At 33.5% G+C, this 20607-nt stretch overlaps 3 protein-coding genes and 3 long non-coding RNA genes across 9 annotated transcripts in view; 4 read left to right on the top strand and 2 right to left on the bottom strand.

Moving 5' to 3' along the window:
* Positions 1–8684, bottom strand: part of LOC142241136 (angiogenic factor with G patch and FHA domains 1) — a 52217-nt gene extending 43533 nt beyond the window's left edge. For 3 of the 4 annotated variants that reach the window (XM_075312884.1, XM_075312881.1, XM_075312883.1), the window contains exons 1-3: positions 8566–8684; positions 6923–7161; positions 6755–6860 (exon numbers count right to left, since the gene is read on the bottom strand). In XM_075312884.1, coding sequence (XP_075168999.1) covers positions 6755–6860; positions 6923–7120 — 304 coding nt within the window. In that variant the 5' untranslated portion in view covers positions 7121–7161; positions 8566–8684. The remainder of the gene's footprint in view (positions 1–6754; positions 6861–6922; positions 7162–8565) is intronic. The other variant, XM_075312882.1, reaches the window with a different exon arrangement.
* Positions 729–6753, top strand: Hex-C (Hexokinase C). The gene is made up of 2 exons (XM_075312887.1): positions 729–1816; positions 6170–6753. Exons 1-2 carry the CDS (start codon positions 964–966, stop codon positions 6676–6678), a joined length of 1362 nt encoding a protein of 453 aa, XP_075169002.1. The 5' UTR covers positions 729–963; the 3' UTR covers positions 6679–6753.
* Positions 8685–9109: 425 nt separating the features above from the next.
* Positions 9110–9605, top strand: LOC142240701 (uncharacterized). The gene is made up of 2 exons (XR_012723357.1): positions 9110–9335; positions 9392–9605. It is a non-coding gene; the product is annotated as an uncharacterized LOC142240701 (long non-coding RNA).
* A 630-nt stretch (positions 9606–10235) lies between these two features.
* LOC142241744 (uncharacterized) lies at positions 10236–10558 on the bottom strand. The gene is made up of 2 exons (XR_012723787.1): positions 10493–10558; positions 10236–10424 (listed from the first exon to the last, which is right to left on the bottom strand). It is a non-coding gene; the product is annotated as an uncharacterized LOC142241744 (long non-coding RNA).
* Positions 10559–11943: 1385 nt separating this feature from the next.
* On the top strand, positions 11944–12429 carry LOC142241491 (uncharacterized). Its single transcript, XR_012723655.1, has 2 exons — positions 11944–12178; positions 12236–12429. It is a non-coding gene; the product is annotated as an uncharacterized LOC142241491 (long non-coding RNA).
* A 555-nt stretch (positions 12430–12984) lies between these two features.
* The window catches only part of Gp210 (nucleoporin 210), a 280949-nt gene continuing 273326 nt past the window's right edge, over positions 12985–20607 (top strand). The window contains exons 1-3 of the mRNA XM_075309079.1: positions 12985–13185; positions 13457–13940; positions 13998–14458. Coding sequence (XP_075165194.1) covers positions 13022–13185; positions 13457–13940; positions 13998–14458 — 1109 coding nt within the window. The 5' untranslated portion in view covers positions 12985–13021. The remainder of the gene's footprint in view (positions 13186–13456; positions 13941–13997; positions 14459–20607) is intronic.

The following is a 20607-nucleotide window of genomic DNA, read 5'->3' as shown; positions in this document are numbered from 1 at the left end:
AATTAAGTGTGTGTTTTCAAAGGCTACACTATAACGCATTTCTATTAAGTTTTTGATAATAGTGTGAACAAAAGAATAAAGAATGAAACTATGTACCTTTTAAAAACTATAAATAGATTCTGCTTTAATTTATTTTAATTCTTGTTTTTTTTTTTTTAAGGCAAAATTTAGTTATTAAATTTCCAATTATTTAAAAATGTTACATATTTTAACCTATAAAATGTGACTTTTATTTTTTCCTAAATCGAGTTTTTATGACATATTTTCTTGTAAGAATTTTCGAGTGAAATACATTATGTTTGAATGCTCAAACAAATATTTTGTTTGTGCAAATTATTAAAATGTATGCCACAGGTAATCTTTTTGAAGGTGTACTTCTTCGAATATCGTGGATATTTATCACAACATTATCATGCTATCTACCTACAGAACTCTCATTATTGTGTTCATTAAAGGTATGTATACATACGTATTTATATGCTTTCCTAGCAAAATTGAATTATTTGATAAAAACACAAAATGCAATAAAATATAACACCTATAGTTATAAAACAATAACACCTTCTAAATGTAAGAAAGTAAACAATTCAAATCTAAAGTCTTATCAAAGAAATCAGCTTTGACAGATGAACGGGCGGCATAATAGAAAAAACAATTAATTGTTTGCAAAAAATTAAAAAGCAACTAAAGTTTAATTCATACCAAGGCATATGTCGTCTATTTCACCTAGACACTATCGTCCAGCAATCAAATCGGTACAGAACGTCATCGCAAAAGCATTTAATCCTCCAGTTAATAATATTAGAGGGAAATTATTACCAAGTACATTTAGTTGAAATTTGATAGTGATAGAAAAGGGTTGGCCCAGTCAATAAACTAAGGATCAAAGTCAAAACATTATAGTCAATAAGGACAAACCTCCTCATACCAAAAATTGCGCAAACAACACTACCACTTAACACAATGCATGATGAACGTCTAATGGAATTCCTGAAACCCTTTGCGTTGACCGATTCACAGTTACAGGAAATCTACAAACGCTTCTGTATTGAAATATCTAAAGGATTGGCCAAAGATACACACAGCCAAGCTGATACCAGATGCTATGTAACATATGTCCAAGACCTACCCACCGGAAATGAAATTGGAAAATATCTTGCCTTGGATTTGGGAGGAACGAATTTTCGTGTTCTATTGGTCACATTAAAGGGACACCATGAGGCTGTGGTTGAATCGGAGATCTATGCAGTGCCCAAAGAAATAATGCTAGGGCCCGGTGAAGAACTCTTTGATCATATTGCACAATGCTTAGCAACGTTTGTGGAGGCACATAAAGTTGGTGGCGAATATTTGCCACTGGGATTCACATTCTCATTTCCTTGTATACAACTTGGTCTAACCAAAGCTAAATTGGTGCGATGGACGAAAGGTTTCCAATGTTCGGGTGTTGAACAGGAAGATGTTGGACGTCTGTTAAAGGAGGCGATTGAACGCCATGGTGGTTTGGAAATTCACGTAATGGCAATCTTAAATGATACTACAGGTACTCTGATGTCTTGTGCCCATCGTAATCCTGAATGTCGCATTGGAGTTATAATTGGTACCGGCTGCAATGCATGCTATGTGGAACGTGTTGAGGAGGTCGCCCTTCTGGAAGAAGAATTTAAAACCAACAATAAATATGTGCTCATTAACACAGAGTGGGGCGCTTTTGGAGACAGTGGCTCGTTAGATTTCATACGCACTGAATATGATCGTGACATCGATAATAATTCTCTTAATGCTGGATCTCAACTTTTTGAGAAAATGATATCTGGTTAGTATGCCTCTGAATGTCATCCTTTTTATACCATCACTAAGTGCTGGCCGATTCTATGTTTAGCTCAATAACAAGGGACCTCATTTTTATAGCCGAGCCAGAACGGCGTTCCATATTGCGGTGAAACCACTTAGAAACTTTCAAAAATGTCACCAGCATTACTGAAAAGGGGATAATCCACCGCTAAAATTTTTTTGGTGTTTGACATGCAAACCATCGCACCACGATGGCTCACAAGTTGGTATATTAACATTGTCTTGGTGAAAAAGCATGTACGTCCCGCCTTCTCTTCAAATCTAGCTAACTTCCGAACTACACAAGATATCGACTTAAAACATTTCATAGTTTAATGATGCAGTTCGGATGGCATTGTGGGGCCATTTTTTTAAATGTATCATCTAAGGGAGGACATTTTTGGGGGTGCTTTTAAAGTCCCTTCCAATTTTTTTTGCTGGGTATGTTCATTTCCACTGTTACGTTTTTGAAGCAATTAATTCAAAGACTAACAATTACGGAGTCAATGCACTGAAACTTTTCCATCCAAGTTTGACGAAGGTTATATTATATTGTAATTATTTTCATGTGTAGTTTTGCAATTTTAATTTGAAGTTTTGGTGGAAAACTCGAACATAGAGTCCATCATAAGGTAGTAAAGACGTTAATTATTTTTTCCAAAGAAATTAATTTCAATAATTTAACATATATTTTGAACAGATAATGTTTAGTGGAAGCATATTTCAACAAGAGCTGTTTACTTTCTACCGCTAACAAGTTTTTGACGAAAACTTGTATTTAGCATCTATCTAATATGAAGAAAACGATTCGTTTAAAAATGTTTATAAAGGGATAACATAGCAAACACCAAAACATGATTGGTATAAACGCCGTTTAAGATAAGAGCAGACACAACGGCTGACCATAGGGGCTTGTATGCAGTCAGTTAAGAAAGTGATTGAAAATAGTTTCGTTAAAAAAAAATTAACTGAGTTTTGCAATCAACGTCAATTGTGTTTTTATTTGAATCCATTAAAAAATTAATTGAAGTTTGCTCATGATATCAATTACTTTTTGTATCACGTATTTTTTTGGTGCCCAATTAAAACTTTGATTGAAACTATAATTTTCGTAATTAAAGATATCTCAAATACAAAATTAATTGGATCAATTGAATCAGACAAAACCTTTTTTCTGTTATCGTATAAAAATGAGTCCAGACTACTACTACACTAAGTTATCGACGGTGTGTATTGATATATGTATTTACATCCCAGAAACATACTAGTTCGATTGTATTTCCATCAAATTAAATGTACCTCCTTCCTATAGCTGGGACTGAAGCATCCCTTAGAGAAATTTTATAAGGCTATAGTAGTTCGAAATGGGCGTTATTAATATTTTGGTATTTAGTAAAAGACTTGGGAGCCACCGTGGTGCAATGGTTAGCATGCCCGCCTTGAATACACAAGTCGTGGATTCGATCCCTGCTTCGACCGAACACCAAAAAGTTTTTCAGCGGTGGATTATCCCACCTCAGTCATGCTAGTGACATTTCTGAGTGTTTCAAAGCTTCTCTAAGTTGTTTCCATGCAATGTGGAACGCCGTTCGGACTCGGCTACAAAAAGGAGATCCCTTGTCATTGAGCTTAACATGGAATCGGGCAGCACTCAGAGATAACAGAGAAGTTCATCACTGTGGTATAACAATGGACTGAATAGTGTAAGTGAGGCTGATACATCGGGCAGCCACTATACCTAACCTAACCTAGTAAAACACTTGTCCCCTTAAATATATGATTGTTGTACTCGGTATGTAGTTGTTAATGTTATAGGTCCTCAGGATGGTTAGGCTAGGTTAAAGTGGCAGCCCGACTAAATTTCAGGCTCACTTAGACTATTCAGTCCATTGTGATACCACATTTAACTAAAAGTACCTATTACATATGGGCACTTCTAGTCTTAACCACTGAACCTTTTCTATTATTTATTTTTGTGGAACCTACCAGATTGCTCCAAAAACATTAACAAACTGCTTAAGTTAACGTTTTCCAGGTCCGCCAGTAATCTAAACTATATGCTCCTAAAATTCGCTTACGCCTTACACAAAAAGCAGGATACTCACACAAGAGGTTTTAATTGATTCCTTTTCCTCCACATCATGACAGCTTATACAATAGTCATTATACTTCGCACCTATAGTTTTTGCAAATTCGCCTATCAGGCAGCGACCCGTTATAGCAGATGTCAGGAGTGATATCTGACGTCTTGAAAACACTAGCATATCTAGTGTGTGGTTTAAGTGGGGCCATATTTGCTTGGTGTCGTTACAACAATTGCAATTCTCCCATCGAACATTGGCCATCATAACAGCCTTCTCACGCAGTAAGAGCTTGCAGGTGGCCAGATGCATACCAACAGATTCTAGTTCCCCTGGAATATGTAAGGTAGTTCCTAGCCTTGCTAACATATCTGCTTCGCAGTTCCCCGGTCCTCAGGATAGGTTACACAGAAAAAAATTTCACAAAAATAATTCTAATTAAAATTTGAATTGAAAAATATTCAATTACAAATTGAATTGATTCACTAATTTTTTCAATTAAAACAAAAATCATTCACAAGAATTAATTTTTTAATTGGATCAATTAATTTTTAATTGACTTAGGTGATTGATACTATTATTCCTGTGATTGAAGACAGTTCAATTAAAAATTAATTGGATCAATTAGTTTCGTGATTGAATTCAAAAATTATTTTTTTTTGTGTAGGTTAAAGAATCGCTCTTAGACAAATCAGTCCATTGTGATACCTCACCTAAAAAAAATTCACGAACATTTTTCCAATTAAAGTCTTGATTGCGTTTTAAAAAATATTCATCTAAAATCAAAAAATATTTTTTGTGTGCTGTTACATATAGGAATGTACATTTTTACCATTATTCCAAAAACATTTGCTAATGCAATACGCTTAAAAATTGACACAAGCCTTCCACAAAAATCAAGACACTCAATCGAGAAGAGTTTTGTATATTACACCACATCGTTCTAAAAAACCAACTGTTTTTTTTTTTGTATTGAAAGCTCTCCTATCTATCACAGACCTGTAGAAGAGAAGATACTCCTCGTGTAGACGCCGGTATCTTATCCGACTGCAGTGAGGGCTGCTGTGTTAGCCCCTGGGATTCGTGTCATCAAACAAGGACTAAAAACTGACAAATAAGGACATTTCTCGTCTGTCTTTAATGGAGGTGTCCACATTGAATTTTTTGGCAGGTCGATTGGGTGTATTCTTGAGTATAGCTAGTACAGGGATTCGAATCGTGGATCGAGTAATGGATAATGATGATCCATCGGTTCGCTTCACGTGGTAAATAGGTAACACGTGTCATGTGGGCCTTTGTTACACATGATACTCACGTCAGTTACTAAATATCTACCACCGACTGTTCACACGATCATCGATCATTATAAGAAGCGAACTTCCATTAAATGAAGACGTACCTATAGCAAAATTTCATTACCTATAAATGACTATAACAAAAGTAATAACAAAATTAATTCACTACATACAGACAAACTTGCCAAAAATCTATTACTTTTAGACTTGTTATCAATGGGCAAATTTGCCACTTTTTTCAAGCGGTTATACTTTTGTGCCACTTTTTTATTGTGCCAATAAATATGATACATTTTAAATGTTTGTATCTCTTTTCGTCTTATTGTGCTAGTTTTTAATTATATTAATTTGTGCTGTATTAATTTGTATAAAAACATTTGGATGCAATATACCGATAAATTGCGGATATGATCGGTGTCTTAACAAATAATCAAATACACCAATCGAATACTATATTTGTGAACAATATTCCCTTTTGTCCTATAATATTCTCAATGGATGTTCCGCCTCAAAAGACAAATCAAATTTTATATAATATATATGGCCCGATTTATCAAGTTCTTCTGTATATTAAATCAAGGAATGGTTTTAAATAAAATGAAAGTGAAATGATGTTTAGGTTTAAGGATCAAAATTAAAAAAAAAAAATGTTTTTTTTTACAATTCTATAAAAAAACAATGATATCGGTTGTTTTTTCTTTATGAAAAAGTGTGACACTTTTTTATTGCAAATGCTACTTTTTGTACCACTTTTTAGAAATTTCCAACGGAAATAATAAATTTCACATATGCTATATATTTTTATTTATTTTGCTGTGTATTTTTGATTTTGAGAAAGCTAATGCAATTTTACTTACGCTCACCGTCTTTTGTGAGCGTTTCCTTCCAGTGTGATTCTCGTCATGGCATAACATTAACATTTTATATTATATACTAAAATGTACATTCCTTTCATTTTAGGAATGTATTTGGGTGAGTTGGTACGCCTCATTCTTATCGGTGCTCTGAAAAACAATCTGATATTTGTTTTGGCGAAGAACAAAAATGAATATATACAAAGAATATCGGAAAGCTCTTGTTTCGAGACAAGCATGATATCTGATATTGAAGGCGACGCCTTTCCCGATTGCAGGAAAATAAGAGAAATTATTAAACAACTATTTGGAATAAATAAAGCCTCGATAGAAGATTGTCAGACATTACGCTACATCTGCCAATGTGTTTCAAGAAGAGCAGCTAATTTAGCCGCAGTAGGACTGAGTGGTCTAATAAATAGGATTAAGGAATCAAAAGTCGTTGTTGGCGTTGACGGTTCTGTATATCGTTTTCATCCAAAATTTGACTCATACATGAGATCGACAATGAAGAAGTTGGTCAAAAATACCATCAAATTTGATTTGATGCTTTCTGAAGATGGCTCCGGAAGAGGTGCAGCACTAGTGGCAGCTGTTGCTAGCCGTACCAAATAATAATCAGTGGTTTATTATTAAGACTTGTTAATTGTAGAATTTATGATACATAAAAATAAAAAAGAAGAAAACTTACATCCATTTGCCTCATTTGTTTCCTGATTATCTTTGGAATTGCTTTGTGTTTCTGCCTGCGATCTACTATGATTTGAGAGAGCATCGTCGTTATCTTCATTCTGTTTCTGAAAATATAAGTAGTATAATTCTATATGATCGATATGCATATTTGAGTTGTTTTACACACCAATTTTCGAATTTTATCTTTGTACTTTTTAAGTTTCTTTTCGTACTGTTTGATTAAACAATGAAGACTTTCGATATACTCGTGCAAATGTTCCACCTGCATTTCCTTGACTTTATCCATTTTCTTCGGATAGAATTTTTTTGATTTCGATGATTTATCCTCATTTTCAGTGTTTTCCGAATCACTATTTGATAACATTTGTGTACTATTTCAATATGTATGCACCCAGTTTTTGTTAACTAAACAAGAAATATATAAAAAATTCAGTTATTGCATTGCTTTACCGTTTTTTCTGTTTCTCCAGGGGAGCAATGATTAGCATGCCCGCCTTATATACTAGAGGGCCATGGATTCAATTCCAGTTTGAACCAAAAACAAAACAAAAACTTTTCCAGCGCAGGTTGTTTCAAAGATTCTCTAAGTAGTTTCATCGCAATATGGAATGCCGTTCGGACTCGGCTATTAAAAAAAAGAGTTCCTAAACATTGAATCGGGGCAGCACTCAATGATAAGAGCGAAGTTCATCACTGTGGCATCACAATGGACTGAATAGTCTAATCGAGCCCGAAATATCTGGCTGCCACTATACCTAACCTAGCCCAAATCACGATGGAAATCAGTTTATTCTTAAAGTAATATTACAACAGTTAAGGAGTTTTTGGAGTTTTTCCCCTATTTATTTTATTTGATGGATTTATTTGCAGCCTGATTTTATGATTATATATTTATTGCAGAAATGAATTATTATTTTTTTCATTTCATTTAAATTTTGAAGCGGTATCGGAACTATATCAGTCCGGACCAGGTTAGGTTAAAATGGCAGCCCGATTTATTGTCAAGCTAACTTAGACTATTCAGTCCATTGTTATACTACATTGTCCACATTGTCGGAGATCCTGGATTTATTAAAGAAGATACATATTTGGCTAATGGGGCGTTTCCTGTCCTTATTCAACAAGTTTTTATTGTTGAGACCGGTATGTAAGTCTGAATGAAGAGAGACGCCTTTTGCACGCGTTCAAGGTTGTTGTCTAATTTAACTCGAAATACGCAAACTCCTAATGCTCCTAATGGGTTCCATTTTGCATGGATGGAGCATCAGTATTAGACAGTTATCTTTCAGCGTCTCTAGAGTATTGAGTAGAATTGGCGATAGGTTTATTGAAAGGAGTAAAAGGATATGAGTGTAATTTCATGGCCAATGAAACAAGTTCCGGAAACGTCTTTAAAAGAATGCATGAAGTAACCACTGACAACCAAGCATTTAATATACTATTGTAGAAATCATTGTAGTTATTCTGGAATTATTTACAGGAAGCTAAAAGTTAATACTCTGTTGCTGAGATAGATTTGGTACACTCTAAGTAGAACACCGGATACTTATTGAAATTGACATTGTTGATATCAATATTTTTGAGGAGAATTTGCCAAATTACTGCGATTGCCTTTTTATCAATAAATGAGACTAGGAGACTAGTTTTCAAAATCTATCCAGACTACAAGCAATAAAATCCCCTGATAAATATTCAATATTGGTCCTAAGGTGACTGCATACAACTCTTAAGGTATTTGTTTTTTTTTTTTCTTATAGTTAAATAAATAAACATCTTTGTAATTTTTTCCAATTGCAATTGTTTACTCACTGTCACAATTTTTGCAGATGCAAAACAAATAAGGGATCTTCTTCTTCTCATACATACGGTCAACAAATTAATTAATGTAAAATCGGCTTTGGTCTACTTATGGGCCTTGCAGACTTATGCGCTTTATGCGCTTTACAGACTATCAGTTATTCCGGACGACAGTCCTCGTGTCGAACATATCCCATATATTGTTCACATTATAAGTTAAGTCCGAAGGCATAATCGATACTGCTGCATGTTTATGGGATCGATAACACATTCACCGATTATTTAGTCATCGCCGACAAGTCGTATCGATCCGACAAACTATAAGTTTCTTTACAAACACCGACATTCCGTCCGGAATAACTGATATCTGTAAAGCGCATAACAGAATGATGTGGCAAGTTACATGTTGCACCGTCTATCAGCCAGTGTTTTTATTCTCGATGGAGGCAGCGTGTCTTTAAAATATCTGAAAACAATCACTTTATTCCATTTGGAAAGTCAAAAATTGTTCACCAATATACCTTTTACAATTTTAAGCGAAATTACTATCCCTGCCAGCATTTCAAAGTTCCATTTCATCCTCATCGTTACCACAGACTCGTAAATGTCACTTCAACCATCATGAAAAGGTACATCAAAAAGTACATGAAAGTATTTTGCCATCCCTACTACGATTTTATTTTTTGTGAAACGCCAAGCGCAACCAGCTTGTTATATTTTAATTAAATAAAAACGAAAATAAAGTTCTGAAAACATAGATTATACGCTTAAAATTGCGAAAGGTATATTGGTGAACAATTTTTGATTTTCCAAATGGAATAAAGTGATTGTTTTTCAGATATTTTACAGACATGCTGCTTCCATCAAATAAAAACACTAGTTGATAGACGCTGCAACATGTAACTCGCTACTTGTAACTCAACATCATCATTAATGCCAAAAATTATTTAAAATGTAATGTGATAGTGGTATAAATGTTATATTTTTAAGAATTTGTAAATGTTTACACAAATTAATAAATATCTAAACAAACGTGTTTTACTCGACCACAATGATTCTTTTACAACTATCTTAAAATTCACTTTTTCTGATTGTTTGGAGGGTCCCTTATTGGCGTCGTTCTAAATTGATCTATAAAGGCACCTAATAATTGCACTCATGCGAAACCTTTTTGTAGTAACTTTTGCGTGGTACAACTTCTCAATAGTGACGGCGCTTTTCCGACGAGTTTTTGATATCGTATACGATTGTTTTCGACGTGGTGGAGATTCTCAGAAGTGTCGTCAAATTCCAAAAATGTTGGCAGGGATGTTTTCAGTGGTTCATTATCGATTTTATTTAAATAAAATATAAGAAGCTAGTTGCGCTTGGTGTTTCACAAAATATAAAATGGCTCTTGTAACAATACCCCGCCAACATTTTTTGAATTTAGTGGCGCTTCTGAGAATCCCCACTACGTCGAAAACAGTCGTATACGATATCCAAAACTCCTCGGAAAAGCGCCGTCACTATTGAGAAGCTGTACCACGCCAAGTTACTACAAAAAAGTATCGCATGAGTGCAATTATTAGGTGCCTTTTTTAATAAATTTAGAACGACGCCAATAAGAGCCCCTTCAAACAATCAGAAAAAGTGAAATTTAAGTTAGTTTAAAAGAATGATTGTGGTCAAGTAAAACCCGATTTTTTAGATGATTATTAATTTTATTAAACATTTATAAATTCTCATAAATATAACATTTATACGACTATCACATCACATTTAACATATTTTTATGCATTAATAAAAGATTGATGTTGAGTTACAAGTTGCAAGTTACATGTTGTAGCGTCTATCAGCCAGTGCTTTTATTCCCAATGGAGGCAGCGTGTCTGGAAAAATATTTGAAAAACTATCACTTTATTCCATTTGGAAAGTCAAAAATTGTTCACCAATATACCTTTCACAATTTTAAGCGAAATAACTATGTTTTTAGCACTTCATTATCATTTTTATTTAAATACAATATAATGCGCTTTACACCCTGCCAACATTTTTTGAATTTGGGGACGCTTCTGAGAATCCCCACTACGTCGAAAACAATCATATACGACATCAAAAACTCGTCGGAAAAGCGCCGTCACTATTGAGAAGTTGTACCACGCCAAGTTACTACGAAAAAGTTTCTCATCAGTGCAATTATTAGGTGCCTATTTAGATCAATTTCGAAGGACGCCAATAAGAACCCCTGCAAACTATCAGAAAAAGTGCATTTTAAGATAATTGTAGAAGAATCATTGTGGTCAAGTAAAACACGATTGTGTAGATGTTTATTGATTTGATTAAACATTTATAATTTCTTATAAATATAACATATTTCGGTTTATCTCATCACATTTAACATAATTTTTTGCATTAATAAAATAATGATGTTGAGTTTTAAGTAGCAAGTTACATCCCTGCCAGCATTTCAAAGTTCCATTTCATCTTCATCGCTACCACAGACTCGTAAATGTCACTACAACCATCCTACTGTGATGGGGGGCAGCATATCATAAAGTACAAAATGTACTTCATACATGTATTTTGCCATCACTACTTTTACAAAAGCCATTTTATTTTTTGTGAAACGCCAAGCGCAACCAGCTTGTTATATTTTATTTAAATAAAAACGAAAATAAAGTTCTGAAAACATAGATTTTACGCTTAAAATTGTGAAAGGTATATTGGTGAACAATTTTTGATTTTCCAAATGGAATAAAGTGATTGTTTTTCAAATATTTTACAGACACGCTGCCTCCATCGAATAAAAACACTAGCTGATAGACGCTGCAACATGTAACTCACTACTTGTAACTCTACATCATCATTAATGCAAAAAATTATGTTAAATGTGATGTGATAGTGGTATAAATGTTATATTTTTAAGAATTTGTAAATGATTAATCAAATTAATAAATATCTAAACAAACGTGTTTTACTCGACCACAATGATTCTTTTACCACTATCTTAAAATGTGCTTTTTCTGATTGTTTGGAGGGTCTCTTATTGGCGTCGTTCTAAATTGATCTATAAAGGCACCTAATAATTGCACTCATGCGAAACCTTTTTGTAGTAACTTGGCGTGGTACAACTTCTCAATAGTGACGGCGCTTTTCCGACGAGTTTTTGATATCGTATATGATTGTTTTCGACGTACTGGGGATTCTCAGAAGCGCCCCCAAATTCAAAAAATGTTGGCAGGGATATTGCAGCGTCTATCAGCCAGTTTGTTTATTTTCCATGGAGACAGCGTGCCTGGAAAAATATTTGAAAAACGATCACTTTATACTATTTGGAAAGTCGAAAATTGTTCACCATATACCTTTCACAATTTTAAGCGTAATATCTATGTTTTCAGAACTTTACCCTGCCAGCATTTCAAAGTTCCATTTCAACCTCATCGTTACCACAGACTCGTAAATGTCACTTCAACCATCATGAAAAGGTACATCAAAAAGTACATGCAAGTAATTTGCCATCCCTACTGTTAAAAAAGCCATTTTTTTGTGAAACGCCAAGCGCAACCAGCTTGTTATATTTTAATTAAATAAAAACGAAAATAAAGTTCTGAAAACATAGATTATACGCTTAAAATTGTGAAAGGTATATTGGTGAACAATTTGGTGATTTTCCAAATGGAATAAAGTGATTGTTTTTCAGATATTTTACAGACACGCTGCCTCCATGGAATAAAAACACTGGTTGATAGACGCAGCAACATGTAACTCGCTACTTGTAACTCAACATCATCATTAATGCCAAAAATTATGTTAAATGTAATGTGATAGTGGTATAAATGTTATATTTTTAAGAATTTGTAAATGTTTAATCAAATTAATAAATATCTAAACAAACGTGTTTTACTCGACCACAATGATTCTTTTACAACTATCTTAAAATGCACTTTTTCTGATTGTTTGGAGGGTCCCTTATTGGCGTCGTTCTAAATTGATCTATAAAGGCACCTAATAATTGCACTCATGCGAAACATTTTTGTAGTAACTTGGCGTGGTACAACTTCTCAATAGTGACGGCAATCATTGATGTCGTATATGATTGTTTTCGACGTAGTGGGGATTCTCAAAAGAGTCCCCAAATTCAAAAAATGTTGGCAGGGTATCAGCTTACGAAATTGAACGCTACCGAAAATTTCGTTAGCATAAATAGCAATGCATTTCTTATGGGAATGAAATTTTTTGCTAGAGGTGCATACCGGCCTTAAGCGCATTAAAATCGAATTTTGAAATTCTGGCAGGGTAATAACCACATGTACCGCTTACGTTGTGTTCATAGCACCTTTTAACTCGTTTTTCGATTCAACAACGTGTGTTGGGTTACATACTACTAAATGAAACAACTCTGCCGGTATTGGCAATTGTCAAACTGTATAACGTGCGAAACGTCAATCGTATAACGATTGCATGAGGAGCCCACAACGCGCGTACAATGGATAAATTAGCAATATTTAAGTTGTTAATTCTATTAACTATAAACGCCCAAAATAGTATAGAGGCTACCAAGTTGAACTTCCCACGCGTTCTGCTACCAATTTTTGATAAAATTTCCATTAATTTCACACTACAAGTGAGCGAAAAGGGATGCTACAAATGGTAAGTTTTTGTAACCTTTGAGATTGGCGTTGTAGTGAAGAGACGCGGTTTTCCATATTGCCATGTGATAATGCTCCCAAACGTATAAAATGTATCAAGTATCGAATTTAGATACAATGATTATTTGTTATTTCCGATTTCCAAGATTCAATGACGGTCTTCACAAACAAAATCAAATACCGATATTGTTATTCTTTTGAAAGAATTATATTGTTTTCAATTTGCAGATTAAAAACCCAAGAAATTCTGATTTTTATTTTTACAATTGCAGGACATCTTCCCGACAAGATTTAATACTAATAACGCCATTGTATGAAGACGCCGATAATGAATGCTCCTATGAGGCCACTGTCACCGTTTTGACAAGGGAGCGTAGACGCAACACTGCCATTGTTTTGGCTGAAAACACTGCTACTGGTGACTCTTTACGTTGTGATGTTATTTTGGATGTAATAGACAGGCTTGGAGTGGAGACCACTACACGTCAATTGTTTTTGGAGGAAGCTCCAGAGACATTTGTTCTTCATGCCGAAGATACTCAAGGAAATATTTTTACTACACTGGAGGGTGTGGAATTCAATTGGGTCATATCATCATTGAATAAAGACAGTAAAGACTGGTCATCGGCACTACGATTTTTGACATTCACCGAGAGTCCCTACCATGAGGTGCCAAAATCGCTTGAGAAATTTGAGGCTCAAGGTCTCAAGGGTTTCATGGTTTTATTGGAGGGTATTAATACTGGCACAGCAAAGGTATGTGAAATAACAAAGAAAACGTGACTTCGACTTATAAAGATTTTTTAATTGTAGGTTACCGTTAATCTCCCCTATCCGGAATATAGTTATGTCCAATCTATTGTCGTGTACATTAATGTTTTAGCTAACATCATACTGGAACCCTCTGACGTATATGTTCTGCCTGGAGATACTGTTAATTTCCGCATACTACAATTAAAAACGGGTCGCTTGCAAGAGATATCACTCAACAATCAATACTTTCTCGAAATCGAGGATAATTCGGTGGCCAATATGAAAGGTGTAGCTGCAACTGGTCTTAAAGCCGGTACCACTATGGTTGTATTGCGTGATCGAAATGTCCGTAATGAAGATAGTGGCAACAGTGGAGATAAAGAAGCAATGAGGAATGCCGTACCAAGTGCTCGCCTCACTGTTGCCAATCCGAAAAAGCTAGGGATCAGTTTATTACCGCACAACAATTGGATAACCGTCGAGGGAGAGAAACATGAAATAGCTGTTGATTTGTATACCCAGTGAGTAAATCATGAATTTGAAATTGGTAGATATGGCGTCTCATTCAGAATATACATTTTGCTTAAACAGAGTTAGTGAAGGCATTGAATTTGCCATTGGTGCCAATTAATACATAATTTTTATTTGATAATCACATCGTGAGTCGTGAGGTCGCCTATTTTAATTAAGGGTTGAAGATTTTAAGAAAACTAAGAGAATTAGGAAATAATTTAGGGTTGTTTGCATTATTATGTTCGGTTTGGATGCGGAATACCTACTCGTACATTCCATATTTATGCACTTGAAAACATATTTTGCATGATGTATTGCATGTAGATATAGAACAAGTAAGTAAAGTAGAAAGTCAGGCGGGGCCGACTATATCATACCCTAAACCACCATTACAGAATTAGTAATCATAAGCATTTGTGGGGTAACATATAGGTCTGGGAGATAAACCGCAGTTGCATATTTAAGAAAATTAAGGGGTAAATGTCTATGGGTCCTTTGTGTCAATCTGACTATAGCTCAGTCAATGTTGCCACGGAAAATGTTCAGTTTACCCTACAAGGACAAAAAAGTTCCCTACTTTCCCATACATTCCCAAACAATTTTCCCTACTATATTTTTCGTTAAATTTAAAAAATTTTACAAAACAAAAATGGTTCTAAATACTTTATTATCTTAAAACATGAATATGCAACGTATATAACTTAGAATATAAATTTGTATTACCACCACGGTTGCCACAGTTGGTAGAATTCTACCCAAATTAGTAATCTTTTTTTGTTAAATCTCTATAAAAATAAAATTTTGGAAAAAGTTTCTATAAACAAATTTTTGTTAGAAATTTTTCTATAGAAATAAAATTTTGACAATAAATTCTATAGAAATAAAATTTTGAGAAAAAATTCCACTAAATTAAATTTTGAGAAAATTTTTTATAGAAATAATATTTTGAAAAAAAAAAATTCTATAGAAATACAATTTTGACAAAATATTCTATAGAAATAAAATGTGGACAAAATTTTCCACAGGAATAAAGTTTACTACAAATTGTTAAAGATCAAGCCTTGCCGGCTTCTAATTTCCTCCTCTAGAGCCACCAAAATGTAAAAATTATTACAAATTGTGTTGAGAGAAAATATCCTACATTGTGGCCCTACGTCCCTACAAGTCGCTAAATATTAGAAAAACCCTACATATAGGGAATTTCCCCTACTTCTAGCAACACTGGCTGTGTTGATATTGCACCTACGGAGTTAGTATGCCACTAATATTGAGCCAATTATTAAAAAAGAGAAAATCGTTAAATTAGTGTGGGTAATATATACAAATTTGTAAAAATCGAGCAATATTCTTATGTAAGCGCTACAAGTACGTATAAGTACGATCGGCTAGTACATCAAAATTTGAAATTTGAGTAACATTGGTTAATAAATAAGAGTACTATGGCCAAATTTGGGAAAATCGAGCGATGCATATATATGGAAGCTATATGTAAATCTAAACCAATTTGCATAATATTTTGCGGGTTTGATTAATACCAGAAAAGGTTACCTTGTGCAAGATTTGAGTAAGAACAGGTAAGAAATGAGGCCTGTATGGTCAAACATAAGGTTATTAGGGGCGAATTTTTCAAAAGGGCGATGGAAAAAATTACCTTTTGCCAAATTTGGTGACGATCCGTTTGAAAAAAGCGCAATGTGACCCCATTTGTCGAAATCGGGTGATACATATATATGGGAGCTATATCTAAATTTGATCCGATTTCTTCCAAATTCAATAGCGTTCGTCCTTGTGACCACAAAACTCCCTGTACCAAATTTCATCAAAATCGGTTAATAATTGCCACCGGAATCCTGTGAACAACAAATACATGGACAGACGTATGATAACCATACAAAATAAAGTGCAATTTTCTTTTTAAGCTATGAGACATCCAAGAACGCGCATAATAAAAAAAGGTTCGTAATAAAATGAGTTCAGGCTATTCATAACGCATCCTGGGCACTATTGGGTTATTATTGTGAATAACAAGAAAACATGTATATGTAGTTGAATCAGAAGAATACCAAAACATGGGCATCTAGTGACTCGACAATCGACGTTTGCATCCATACCCCGTACACAACTCCTGGTATTAAATTTCATATAGTAAAATGAATGGAGTCAAAAGTCGTTTTTATGCAAAGGATTTTCTGTTAATAACCTTTCAAAGAACAAATATTGTTAATATCAACTAATAACAACCATTTTAAAAAGAATTCATCCTATTTATAAAATTTGCGATATTGGTTCTTTCATTTGAATTAGTTAAATACAATTTTAACTCCCTGTGACTACTGCCAGTTCAAATAACTCAAGCGACCACATCGAAAAACTGTCAATTGTTGCATTATCTCAAGCGACCATTCCAAAAAAAAACTCAATTGATGTCATTAAACGCCAAACGCATTAAAGGCTATTCCGGTTTTAACTGTTACGAGAATTGGAAAAACACTTTGGCATAAGTGTACTGCGGCCGGGATTGCTTTGATAAATATTGAATTTTATAAATATGAATAAATCCCCTGTTTTACGAATTCGCAAAATGCAAGGTCAGCAGACTTCTAACTCTTTTTATGTTGATATATATTTTATTCCCCTTAGAAGAAGAAAATATAACTGTCATCCAATTACGTAGGTCGAAAAAAATTCTCCAGATAGATTTGCAAAGTACTTCGTAGTTATATTGCATAAAACTTTGAATTTTATTATAAATATTGAAATCCGAGGGGGATTAGTACTCCTGCAAAGCTGTAATATACACCAAAATTTTAGATTATGTTTTTAAATCGTTATTCGTGCCATATGCGAACGATTTTGCTCAATGAAGGGTACAAAATATAAAAAAAAAATATATAAAAAATCTGAATCTGTTAGGCCAAACACGAATTCATTATCGTATAAAAAATTGTTGATACGATCGGCATTCGATGCAAATTCTCCAGCAAAAAAACGAAACAGAAAAAAAATAAGTTGAAGGCATAAAATCAAATGTAGAAAAAACGTATTTTTAAGAATTTCGAAGTAAAATATGAATTCTATTGCATTATATTTCATGCCCATACATGCCCCGAATTGGAGGATGAGATGAATATTAATACGGCGAAAAATAAGGGAAACGAGTAATTCATTGCCGTTGTCCGATTTGGAATAAGTGCATGGAATTGAAAAGTGCACTGTTTGAAAAAGTCATCTTCTTGAACGTTGACGATTTCGGCTGACGAAGGTTACGTTCAATTGTATACTCGAAAAAAATATATTTTTCTGGTGAAGTGTTAAATTTTGTAGTTAATTAATCCCTCAATTTCTGGGACATGCACCCAATTTTCTATAGCGTTCTTTGCAAGCTTAGGATGCTTGCTTACGAACACACCTACAACCAATTTTTGTATATCTGTTATTCGGGTATTCATTATATGTAAATTTTGTTATAAATGAACAAGTATTTGTGCTAAAATTAACATTTTTACTCCTCCTATATGGCGAAAACAATGTAAACAAAAAGTAATTTTCTTACGGTTGTAACAAGGGCTGTGGAGTCGGAGTCTTGGAGTCGGAGTCTGAAGATTTTGCTGGAGTCGGAGCTGGAGTCGTAGAAATTTTGCTCGACTCCGACTCCGGCTAAACAAACTTTGAAAACACTTTCTATCAAAAGAAATATTTCGACAAATTAGATTCCATTAGGGTTTTTAATCGAACAACGAAAAACGAAGTAATGGATTTCAGGCCATTCAAAGTGTATTTATATAGGTGAAATTTCACGGTGATATAAAAAGTAGGTTTTACTAGAATATGAGCTGAATTGATCAATTGTACGTGCCATCTGAGCTGGTCGTTTGGAGAATGTGTGTTTCATCAAATCCACTCGAAATTCTTTACATTAAATTAATGGCCTCTGATGCCCATAACTGATAGGCCATTTATAAATCGATGTTTCACCATTTTAGTTCTATAGAAACAATATTCGTAACTGTCCAGCTATTCCTTTCATCTGTTGCATGGTAGTGGTCATTTAAAATTCCGCCCGTCCTAATTTTTGGCAGTTTATGTTTGTTTTCTATATCCGACACATTACATTTTTTAACATCTAAACTTTCTATCTGATTAGCCCGACATTTTAATTTTTGTGAATTTTTCTTTTTTATATAGATTTATTTTTTTCTAAAATGCCTATATAGATTAATACCAGGATTTTACTTCTTAAACTTCTGAAAGCCTAATTATTTGTTGAAATTTTTTGTTATTATAAATACATATTCTGGAGATTGTTGTTATCTACCCATAATTTGATGTGGGCTCTATATAGCGGGGATGATAAATGATGTTGACGAAAAAGTACTAAAAATCTATCAAAAATGTACTTCTCGAAGCCAAAAAGTGCTAAAATTACATAATATCAAATTTAAAGACTATTGTAAAAGTATATGTATATTAATATCTATACCGATTTGGAATTTTTTATTAGATTTTCTAAAAAAATCTACAAAAATTTATTTCTATAGAACATTTTGTCAAAGTTTTATTTCTATAGAAAATTCTGACAAAATTTTATTCCTATAGTAAATGTTGTCAAAATTTTATTTCTATTGAAAATTTTGTCAAATTATTATTTTTATAGAAAATTTTGTAAAAATTTTATTTCTATAGAAAATTTTGTAAAAAATTTATTCCTATAGAAAATTTTGACAAAATTTTATTTCTATAGAAAATTTTGTCAAAGTATTATTTCTATAGAAAATGTCAACATTTTATTTCTATAGAAAATTTTTACAAAATTTTATTTGGAAATTCTACCAACTATGGCAAACATTCTCTAAACATTATTGCTAAAGACACCATGTGTGTATTTCGTCTCCTTCTAGGCGTTTCAAACATAAACACTATCTTATAATACTCTGTTCCTCAGTGTGGCGAAAAAAAACACATTTCAAGTTCCACATTTGCGGATGAATGTGGTATTCCTCTCAAAAATGTAGACATCCTGTAATAAAAACTAAAATATCCTCATTTTGAAATATATCTATTTCTTCAATGTCCGCTATTTATAATTTGAGTTGAGTTGATATCTGAGAAACGTCCACATTTAGGGCAGAATAACTCTATATAGAGTAATTGTGATGAAAAAGTACCAAATGGCTCGCGGTCGTGCCACGGTGCTTTTGGCAGTCGAAATATACCAAAAAAAAAACACAAAAGTGTCAACTTTATGAATCCTGCTATATAGTCTTGTGTCGTATTTTAATTTATTAGCCTGATATTAAAATGTAGGGTTCTTTACATCCCTAAAATGCTGAGATTTGTCGTCGAGTCAAAATCTAAATTTAAAATTAGGGTTCTTTAGGACATATCGGTCTATTTTTGGAACACTACACCTTAAAATTACAATTGGAATACTGTTAAAATGAGATTTAGGTACACCACCTGGAGTCGACTCCGGAGTCGGAGTCGAGGCTAATAAGAAATTCTGGAGTCGGAGTCGAGCAAAATTGACTCGACTCCACAGCCCTGGTTGTAACTGTAACCAAAAAATGTAGATTTCGATAAAAAATAAACCTTAATAAAATTTTACGCGAATGCTTTTTATATGGAGTATAACAGTAGTACTAGGCTTTAAGTACTAAAACTTCTGGTACAAAGTTTGCTGAAATTTTTACACAGATTGTTCCAATAGGTAAAATCTCCCTACATCAAATTTCATGAAATATAGTGGTTTAGTCACTTGCCTTTATTTCGACTACCACAATTGCTCATTGAAAATAACCACCAAAAAATGAAACGGATCAATGGTGACAACCCTACTGACGACGATGGAATATCGCGTTCAGATTTTTCTATTTTATACATTTGTAAGGACTTGTAAATTAAAAATCATTGAATACTACTAAGAGCGATTATATTACTAGTAGTAGTTTAAGTAAAAATAGTATCTCTTTACTAATATACATACGTTCACCACACGTATTTGTAGCTTTCCCTTTACGTTATTCATAATGGCGCCATTAATTATGTAATAATAAAGCAATGCCATTGTCAACAAATATTGAAAATATATAAACAATTATTAGGGAGTTCAATTATGACACACCTTTTTCTGGCAGATAAAAAACAATAAAATTATATT

This window comes from Haematobia irritans, chromosome 5 (genome assembly GCF_050003625.1).
Source record: "Haematobia irritans isolate KBUSLIRL chromosome 5, ASM5000362v1, whole genome shotgun sequence".
Lineage (NCBI taxonomy): Eukaryota > Metazoa > Arthropoda > Insecta > Diptera > Muscidae > Haematobia > Haematobia irritans.
This window is presented reverse-complemented; position numbering and strand designations above follow the sequence as displayed.